This window comes from Aegilops tauschii, chromosome 1, assembly GCF_002575655.3.
Source record: "Aegilops tauschii subsp. strangulata cultivar AL8/78 chromosome 1, Aet v6.0, whole genome shotgun sequence".
Lineage (NCBI taxonomy): Eukaryota > Viridiplantae > Streptophyta > Magnoliopsida > Poales > Poaceae > Aegilops > Aegilops tauschii.
In genome coordinates, this window is record NC_053035.3 from 256,525,774 (window position 1) to 256,536,179 (window position 10,406).

General features: G+C 46.7%; 1 protein-coding gene across 2 annotated transcripts; it reads left to right on the top strand.

The window, feature by feature from the left end:
• Positions 1-362: 362 nt before the first annotated feature.
• LOC109746881 (probable protein arginine N-methyltransferase 6.2) lies at positions 363-10,088 on the top strand. Of its 2 annotated transcripts, XM_020305978.4 has the most exons (13): positions 363-658; positions 1,594-1,659; positions 1,783-1,851; positions 2,545-2,580; positions 2,942-3,007; positions 3,217-3,285; positions 3,385-3,462; positions 3,579-3,657; positions 3,901-3,995; positions 4,160-4,244; positions 9,014-9,207; positions 9,328-9,446; positions 9,544-10,088. In XM_020305978.4, the coding sequence occupies exons 1-13, from the start codon at positions 464-466 to the stop codon at positions 9,584-9,586; spliced, it is 1,194 nt and encodes a 397-aa protein (XP_020161567.1). In that variant the 5' UTR covers positions 363-463; the 3' UTR covers positions 9,587-10,088. The 2 variants fall into 2 exon arrangements, with proteins under 2 accessions (XP_020161567.1, XP_040258903.1); XM_040402969.3 differs by lacking the exon at positions 9,328-9,446 and having other exon boundaries at positions 364-658.
• The last annotated feature ends 318 nt before the right edge of the window (positions 10,089-10,406 follow it).

Genomic DNA, 10,406 nt, shown 5'->3' on the forward strand with positions numbered 1-10,406 from the left:
TTGGAACAGTGCTTTTTTCACCTCTTCCTCCTTATACGTTGCCATTAGGGTGTCATTCATTGCTGTTACCTTAACTGGGACATGTTGTAGCACATCATCCAAACCTTGCACACAAAGAGTTTTGTAGAACTCCATAGCAAGTTTTTGCATCGCAGTCAAATCATCAGTAAGCTGCCCAACCGGCTTTTGCTAGCAAGAACAAGTATGGAGGTATTGTGTCCCTTTGTCTGAGCAGTGTGTAGCAGAGGCGCGTCGCGCTGGGCCTGAGTTTCGGTCTCGCAATAGGCGGGACCTCGTAGACAGCTCAGCCCACACGAGAGTCCAGACATGGTAACGGGCCCGTTAGATCATCTGAGCACGAGAGAGCCCACGTGAGGAATCTGAATTCCGGAGCAGTAGTTCGCCCTCTCACTCCCACTCGCGACAGGGGCACAGGCCACGGACGCAGGACACCTTTCCCCCGATGCTCGCCGGCGGCGAGGACGGCAACGGCCATCTGCCGCGGCCCCGCAGGCCGCGGCGCGTCGGAGGCATGGGATCTCCTTCGGGCCAGGCGGCCTCGGCTCTGCCGCACCCCGCTCCGCCCCCCTGCACCGACTACGACATGGCCTACTTCAAGGCCTACTCCCACATCGGCGTCCACGAGGAGATGCTCAAGGTAACGCGTGCACGAGCACATACTTTCTCAATTCTCTCTCTATGATATATGCTTCGTATTTGATGGAGGATTGGCCGCCTGCCTGTACTTGCTATTGCATCTGTGGAGTTAGGGTTTTGTTTACTACTGGCAGCGGTCTGTGGACCGAGTCCAGGGGATCGTCGCCATCGAACAAATAAGAATGTCTGAGGTTCCTTACAGTTCCACCACCTGCGAGGATGTGACCTAGTGTTAGCATTGGTTCAGTTGGTGTATAAGTTCGCATAGTTAGGGCTGTTTATATTGACTAAGTAGACATCGCAGGAATGATGTTCTTGCACGAGGAGATGGGTGGTTAAAATGTTTACGATCATGCTCCACGAGAAGATGGGTAGCTTAAATGTTTACGATCATGCTCCGTGTGGATCTGAAGTTTTGTTTGGCTTTGGCAGGTAAAAGATTATGGCCACTGTTTGAATCACTTATATAACTCAACATAAGCCACACAAAGAAATAATGGACATACCGCAGTTTTTTTTTGGTTCGTCAGGAAATTAACAAGAAAAATGATGCGTCATTATTCTGAATGGAGGAGCTAGCATAACACTGTTGTTGCCCAAATGCTATGATCAGATGCTAGCATTGTTTGTTGTTTGTCGCGCACCTGGAAATTCAGATGCTGTTATCTGGTAATTTGTTAATGTAAGCTACTAACCTTATGACCTGGCGTGCATTGGTAAAGAGTGATGTGTAGCTGCTGCTATGCTTACACAGAGTGCCACAGATCTTACACCTATTGAAAATGATTTCTCAGAATACACTAATTACACCAGGTTTTTTTTTGAGCTTTATGTTGTGTTGGTGATTTCAATAGCATCTCTGGATTGCTTAGGTCTCAAGCTAATGCAACATCATCATTCTTGAATTAGTATTAATCTTGAGATTGCTAATTGCAGGATCATGTGAGGACTAATACTTACAGAAATGCTATCATGCATCACAAAGATCTAATTTCAGGCAAGGTCAGAGTTACTTACAGTTTGTATGCTTACTGGACTACATGATATTCTTGGATATATACCAAACAGGATACAGCTTTCTGTTCACTCAATTAACTCATGAATGGTTGAAGTTTCAATTTTCAGGTCGTATTGGATGTTGGCTGCGGCACTGGTGTTCTTTCTATATTTTGTGCTTTTGCTGGTGCCACTCGGGTAACTTAAGTAATTAATTATTAGCTGGACACTTATGTGTTGCCAATGATATTATAAAATTTGAACTTCTGCTTTCTAAATGGCCCTTTCTATATAGATGTTAAGTATGTTTCTAATCTTTGTTGCTCTTGAAGCCTTTTCCTCATTTTTTTCTTTCTTTCTGTATAAGTTGGTCGCTTAGTGAATTCACACTAAGCGGATATTGATCAGTTGTTTAATCATGGTGTAATTTGTTTTTCTGTGGATCTTAGCTGTCCATTTGTGAACAAGATGTCTGACAAAAAGAATGATATTCTCAATAGAGAACACAGGAGCAAACTCTTCACCCAAAAAAAAAAAGATTAGCACCACATAGTCATTTAAAAAGCTGCATCAATGCACGCGTTGATCATTTGTTCTGTACCATAAGATCTGTTGTACCCGTTGTTTACCAAATACTAGTAGCCTCCATGTTTACACTTTTCTGTGCTTTGAATCATCTTTAATTCGATTGCAGCAATTTAGCCCTTTCTTTTGCAATAAAACACATGTATGCTATATTGCTGTGTAATAATATGGGTTCATTTTGCATGAGGGTTGCAAATTGTTCTTAGTTATTTCTATTGCTAATTCATTTTATGATGTGGATGGCGGATTTCCTGTTTTCCATTAACTTTTAATTTTTCATTAATCTCCTGAGTTTATTGTGTTCAGGTCTATGCAGTCGATGCAAGTGATATTGCGTTACAGGTATGTCCTCCCCTCTTGGTTTTTTCCGAGATTGCAAAACTACAAGTAATTTAATAAACTAGTGCTGCACCCCAACCCTTATACTATGTGTTACTTGAAAGCTAAATACAACATGGAGGGAAGCCCCTTATGATCACATAAATACATTTTTCTTAGAATAGTGATAAATACTTAGTAGCTTGAAAAGTGGTGCTAGGCAAGTTCCCTTGCTTGATCTGCTACCATACCATCTGCTAATAATATGCACGTTTGTGAAATGCTTTTGCAATTTCTTTAATATCCATTTTTTACTTTCATTGTTTTATTATTTGCTTCTACAAATTTAATGCTGATTCCATTTCTTCAATCTAAATGTGTTTAGGCAATGGAAATTGTGAGGGAAAATGAGCTGTCTGACAAAGTCATTGTTTTGCATGGACGAATCGAGGTACACCTTTTCTATCTATCCTTTGCCATTTCTGTCATAACCATTTCATCACCATTTGCATGCACCTAAAGCTTTATTTTATGAAAGGTATCTTGCTTGTAGATTATAGCCAACTACAATATCTTGATTGTAGTTGCGGTAGCATCCTTAAACTTCTATTTGTGGCCTTCAGCGTTATGGAACTTGACCGCTATAATATTCAAATGCAGGATGTCGAAATTGAAGAAAAAGTTGATGTCATTATATCTGAATGGATGGGCTATATGCTTCTCTACGAGGTTCTATAAATATATTGTTTGTGCAGTTGGACTTATTCAACACATCACTTTACATCAGCCCGATATGTGAAATCTGAAATATAGTCATGCTGATTGTAGAGTATGCTGGGGAGCGTAATTTTTGCTAGGGATAAATGGCTTAAGCCAGGGGGTCTTATTCTTCCATCTCATGCATCGGTAAGTTGTACTATTCAGCAACACTAATATGGAACGGAGGAGTATGCGGCAATGATTTGGTTGAGACATTGATTGAAAAATTGCCTGGCTGACATAAACAAATAATCGTGCTGCAGCTTTATCTTGCGCCTATTACAAATTCGCACAGATATCAGGATAGTATTTACTTCTGGCGAGATGTATATGGTATAAAAAGTAAGTTCATTGTCCTTTGTATATGTTCTCTTAATAACTACTCCCTCCGTCCCATAATATAAGAGCGCTTTTGAGCGATCTTATATTATGGGACGGAGGGAGTAGTATAGATTCCTTAAATATGAGGAGACTTAGTTGCTTGTTCGTGATGTGTCAATAGCTTCCTAAGTTAGCTTGACATGGAAGCTAATTATTGTTTCTCATTCTCAGATTAATCTGTAATTTATTCTTTGCTTGATTCAGTGTCCTGTATGATGCCGCTTGCAAAACAATGCACATTCATGGAGCCTTCTGTTGAGACAATTAGTGGCGAGAATGTTTTGACATGGCCAACGGTGGTGAGATATTTGTTGCTGAACTGTGTATTCTTCTCTGCTTGACATCTGCTTTGCACACATATCACCCTTGGACTTCGCGTATAAATTAGGTCCTGTCTGTGTAGCTCTACCTTTTTATGTAAGCTGAACTATTTTTAATACAACCTACTGGATCCCTTGAATAGGTTGCACAAGTGGATTGCTATACCATACAAGCTCCAGATCTTGAAACTATTACCGCTGCATACAAGTTTACATCAATGTTGCAAGGTAAGTTGTATTTCATTCCTTTTTACAGCTAGGTTTCTACTGATATTATGATATACTCCCTCTGTAAACGAATATAAGACGTTTTATAGACTTGACACAAGTCTCTAAAACATCTTATATTTGTTTACAGAGGTTGTATTTTTTAATCTGTGGAGTCCTCGAGCTATGATCGTGCCAGGTCTGTTTGAGAGGACCTAAGCTTGATCCCTCTAAGACAGTGCTGCTGTTAGAGAGGCTTTTTGATAAGCTGTGGGATGTTTCTGTTGATAGAACAAGCTTCCTGCAGAAGCAGAAAACCCACTATATAAGGCGTACCGGAAAAGTGTTACCTAGATTCTTACTGCAGTCAGGAGTCTATTTCCTGTGTGTGAGCCTATTGCGGCAAGGTGACAATTCTTAGCAGCTTCAGGTAGCTAGCTGGTGTTAAAGGATGTATGGTGATAGGTAACCGCATCTCTTTAGGGTCCCATTGAGTTGCATTTTCGTCGGGCACACAGATATAGAAGTTCTAAGATTGAAAAACCACAAAAGAGAAGGGCCATGGTACCCTCCATTACATGCTCTGGAACGATGATAAATGATGTTTGTTTCAGTACTGATACATACATGCAAAGATAGACTAACATAAAATTTATGTGCATATTTTTTATCTTGTGGTAGAGCAAGAAATTGTTGGGCCCTGTTCAGATAGTGTCACCTGAAATTATTAATACAAATCATACCGAAGATACATTTTTTTCTATAGAGTTACCGAAGACATGAGAAAGAAAACAACATAATCTTGGGTACAGTTGTACTCCTTGAATTATTTTTTCTTGTCTTTTTCATCTGCATGGAAATGTAAATATGTAATGCTAAGAGCATCAACAGCCGGACTGGTCAAATTTGACCACCTATACGTCCGCATTCGCGTCCGCAGATAGTGACCGATCACCCCTCATACCTCCCCGTTCGCAACCGCCCCCCTCAAATTCGCCCCCCCCATCCATACAATCCACGCAACGTGATGGAAACTACGTAGATCAGCATAGCAACATAGCATAATCTATATAGATCGAGGATAAACGGAGCATAAGTTTTGTACAATCGGACCCAAAAGAGCAAGTTCATTACTGGGCATCACTAGATACATAGATAAACTAGATTAATAGATAAACGATAGCTAGATAAACGGAGAGGGGAGCCGGACATCACCATTTCCTCGCCTGTCCCTTCCCCTTGCGGTCACAGGAGTGGAGGTAGTACTCCTCCGTGTAGGCGGCGCCGGCCGAAGGGTGGTGGTGGTCGTCGCTCGTCGTGCCGGATGACGACGTAGAAGGGATGATGCCGGAACATCGGGCAGTGCGGGCCTGCTCCTTCGCGAGCCGTGCCGCTTTGGTCGCGGTCTCTTGCTTCTCCTTCGCGAGGCGCTCAGACTCTTTGATGCTGAGTCGGAGTGCCTTCACGTTCTTGCGGCGGAGGCGCCCCGCGTCCGTCTCCACCGTGCTCAGCAACCGGTAGAGGACCTCGCGCAGGAGCTGCTTCTACGTATCGACCGACGCAGACATCGCGTAGATGTGGGAGGAACTGACCTCCTCCGCCCTCGGCGCATCATGCGGTGCGCGCCTTCAATTCGGGTATCCTCGTACGCGGACTCCGCGCGGGCACGAGCACCCAACGCCAGCTAGGAGGAGCTGGGGCCGGAGGGGTAGGGGAGGGGCGCGCTCGGAGACGGATCTGCAGTGGCACGAAGCACGACGGGCTGACGTGGTCGACTGCATTGTGTCGCCAGGCCACCTGGGATGACATGGATCTCAAGCTCCTGTCCCGGTCCATCCGTGCCGTCGGAGGGCAATGTAGACTGTGAGCTCCTCGTCGTTCAGGGCCTCGCTGCCGGAGCCCTCCTTCAAGAGCCCGTCCCAGTTGATGGGATTGGACTCGTTGCTGGAATTGCTGCCATAGTCGGGCATGGTGGAGGGGAGGGGAGTGGAGGAGACGGGCAGTGGAAACGAAGTGGAGCGGTCGAGAAGAGTGGATTTTAACTTTTTTTTGAGAAACACCTGTAACTTTATTAATAGTCATAACAATTACGGGTACACTGATATGGACCTAAGATCCAAGAAAATACAAAGTAACTCCTATGACTAAGAATTACAATGAAATCTCTTGTAAACACCTTCATCGCGGTATCAATCTCTGCTTGAAGTTGAAGAAATACTCCAAAGACTTCGGTAAAGAGTGTGCAATTAGACTGGAGCAACGATGTTAGAGTACGTAATGGGCCTAATGGGCCTGGGTCGGCGGTATAGCTCGTTAGTCTTAGGGTTAATTAGAGATAAGGGTCGCTTGCTTAGTGGTCAAGTAAGCCTTGCTTGGGAGTCAAGTAAACCTCTCTATATAAAGGGAGGAGATGTATCAATCTAATTAAGCAAGAATTAAGAAGGAAATCCCTTCCCTCTTGCCCGGCCGTGGGCAAAAAGGCCCCCGGCCGGCCCTCTCGCGCCCTCCTTCTAGCAGCACCATAACAATTTGGTATCAGCTAGCTTCGGTTCGATCATGTCTTCACCGCCGCCCAACCCGTCTCTTCCGCTGCCGGTCACCTCGTCGCCTTCGGCGACCACCACGACCGTCGCACCACTCCTGCCTGTGCCGGGATCCTTTGTCGCGCCCGCCCCCGCCGTCCTCACCCCGGAGGTGTCCGGGGCGCTGCGGGACCTAACCCAGGCGGTCCAGGAGATCCGCTTGTTCTTGGCCGGGTCCTACGGGCCGCACCCGGCTGCGCCGCCCATCGCCGCCATCGTTCCGCTGTGGCTGCCGTGGCAGCCGCCGCACTAGGCGGCCTCCGCCGCGCTCGCCGGGCCGCTGCAGCTGCCATCCACCGCCCCGCCCTGGCTGTAGTGGCAGCCGCCGCCCCTGGCGGCCTCCGCCACGCCCGGCGCTCCGCTGCAGCAGCCGCTGCAGCTGCAGCAGCCACCGCCGGTCAGCTTCGGCCCCGCATCGACCACGCCGGCGGGAGTCCCGATCCACCAAATCAAGTTCCCGCCGTCGCCATCACCGCTTCCCTAGGGCGTCCCCATCCAGCAGATCAAGTTCCCGCCGTCGCCGTCACCGCTTCCGGCACTACCTGCCACATGTCGGCGGCGGTGAGGCTGCAGGCTGCTGCGCGCGGCCTCCTAGCGCGTCGGCGTGTGCGGGAGATGCGTGGTCTACAGCTGCCGCTCCTCCCAGTTGCGCTTCGCTGCGCAAAGGACCTCGATCTCGTCCGCTGCGTCGGGGATCTTGGGCATGCTGTTTTCCCCATGGACAGTGACCTCAAAGTCCGCGACATCGGCGGTTGGGGGGGCGCACCCCTCCTCGCCATTCTCCATCGACAGCCCTCCACTTCTCTGTGCGGTGCAGACCAACAGCCGTCCGGCGGGGAGAAGGCATGGTGTCACCGACAGGAGCGCACCACGTAGCACCACTGCATTCCGCCGCTGGCCGCCGCGAGGGCGCCTCTGCTGGTCGCTCTTGCGACCACTTCCAGGTGGCCATACACATGCACTCCTTTTGTCCAAATGGTGTCCATGGGATCCAGGTGGCTGTACACGTGCACGTCCGACGTGCGGATGGTGTCCACTTTATGTTCAGGGGTCCAAAATAAAGCGTCTTAGTCCATTTCAGGTTGAGAGTAATAAAACAAGCCGAGATGTAAAAGGCTTGTTTTTAGGTGTTAGGTTTGTGTTGCGTCGAGTCATGGTTATAAGTTGGTTAGGCTGCAGCTCGAGGACAAGCTGCATGTCGAGGTGGGGTGTAGTGTTAGAGTACGTAATGGGCCTAGTGGGCCTGGGCCGGCGGTATAGCTCGTTAGTCTTAGGGTTAATTAGAGATAAGGGTCGCTTGCTTAGGGGTCAAGTAAGCCTTGCTTGGGAGTCAAGTAAACCTCTCTATATAGAGAGAGGAGATGTATCAATCTAATTAAGCAAGAATTAAGAAGGAAATCCCTTCCCTCTTGCCCGGCCGTGGGCAAAAAGGCCCCCGTCCGGCCCTCTCACCATAACAAACGATGTTGTCACTCTTTCACCCGCACGAACATTACCAATAATGATTTTTGAAAGCGCCTTGAATCGCCCATCAAGAAAGATGGGAAGCCTTGATCGATGAACGTATTTGGGCCGGGGATGATCCCCTAGAAGTGCAGGTCGTCGAATTACTATATCTTCACCATCGTGCTGATGAAAGATTTCACCTCCACAAAGAATCAAACCAACAAAAAAAGCTTGACACAGCAACATAAACTCATCAGATCCGAACAATCGGATCTGCGAGGACAGAAAACTCTCCAACCTCATGGCACCGCCAAAAGAACGAGAGGAAACTTATTCTCACACAACTACGATGATCACTGGACGTTGACGAAAAACATAGAGGTCTTGAAGATCCGAGGTCCCCCCACCTCGCAGCGCCAAGATGGCAGCTGAAGGCGAGGGGACCTAAATTTCTTGGATGGCGAGTGGATTTGAACTAGGGTTTGGTTCAGGGTTGGGTATTTGTGGGAAAGGTCGGGCCAGTGTGGGCCGGATCTGATGTGGCGGACGCGTCCGGGCCTCCCCATATCCGCCCCACATATGGGCTGGGTTTGGGGGTGCCGGGTGGCCCGGACGTATAGGGCCGGTTTGAGGGGTCCGGTTGGGTCGCAAGAAAGTGACCGGTCACTGACCCCCGAGCCGTCCAGACGGGCGTATAGGAGCAATATGAGGGGTCCGGCTGTAGATGCTCTAACCTTGCTCTCTTCTGTGTTATTTTGTCAGCTCCATTGCATGGATTTGCATTTTGGTTCGATGTCGAGTTTAATGGACCAGTTCGCCAGAAATTCAAGAAGCAAGCAAGCCAACCCTTGGATGTCAATATGCAAAATTCCAACCCAAGCAATAAAAAGAAAAAGGCAGATGTCTCAATTGTTCTGTCAACTGCCCCAGAGGACGCCCCTACTCACTGGCAGCAGGTGATTGCTTTAATAAGTGCCATATTGGTTTCCTTTTTGCTTAGGTATATGGTTATTTTGAAATTCCTAGAAAATTGCATTGCTAACATCCACAAGAATGCTGTTGTTTTTGTAATGCAGACTCTCCTTTACTTATTTGAACCTATTGAGTTAAAGAAAAACCAAATTATGGAAGGTTCTGTTACCATATCTCAGAGCCAGCAACATGCTCGCTTCCTTAACATTTGCCTGAAATATTTGTGAGTCTGATTGCTCTGGTTTGGTGTTATCCAGTTTACTCATTTTCTACTATGACTTTGAAGTTTGATATAACTTTGAATCCCTTTGTATGTGCAGTACTGGAGACCAATGGTACGTTAAAGAATCAGTGATGCGATAGCATGGAAAACTTTAATAGAATAATATGTTACAGATAGGTGCAAATCTATCGATTCCTGTGCATCATGAACCTTATCGGTCATTGCAATTTTGGAGCATTCTGACTGAAGCGGGGCATCATGATGGCAAATTGATCAACATATGCTGCCATTTAGTTTTCATTTGGAAAGCTGGAATTTTGGACGCGGAGCAATTCATCCAGAACTCCCAACAAAAATCCATTACTCCAAATCAGGCCTTAGATTTCAGTTGTTCCTAGTCGAGTTTGGGTAGATCAGTACAATGAATGAAGCATTGAGAAATTCAATAATTACATGCTGGCAAAGGTAGTATAGGTTTTCCCTTGTGTTAACAGCACAGTTCGTCTTGGCCAATCTGATTAGTCGCCTTTTCTTACACTAGATAGCCATGCAGATCGTTTCTGTTGTTTGTAACAACTGTATTTTCCAACATGACATTCATGCGGCCCCTGAGTGGCTGTAATAACAGACTAAGGTTTTCCATGCGGCTGTGAAATCATCATCTGACAGTGTCAACATATTATCACAGTCGTGTATGTTTGCTTCGATGTAGCAAAAAGAAGAGTGGTGGTATCAAGATTCTTTAGGAGTATCATTCATCGGCATTGTGTGTGGAAGTTTACCTGGAGATTTTGTAGGACTTGCAGTTTCCGTCATGAAAGCGTGGTTCTGGTCCATCAAAGGGCAATTCTGTTATATTCTGCTGAACCATGCTGGACCATGTCATGTCCTGGGTCCATGACATGTATCAGCATGTGTCCGTGTGTGGATTCGGTGTATAGGAATGGAGCCCAGAGGGCA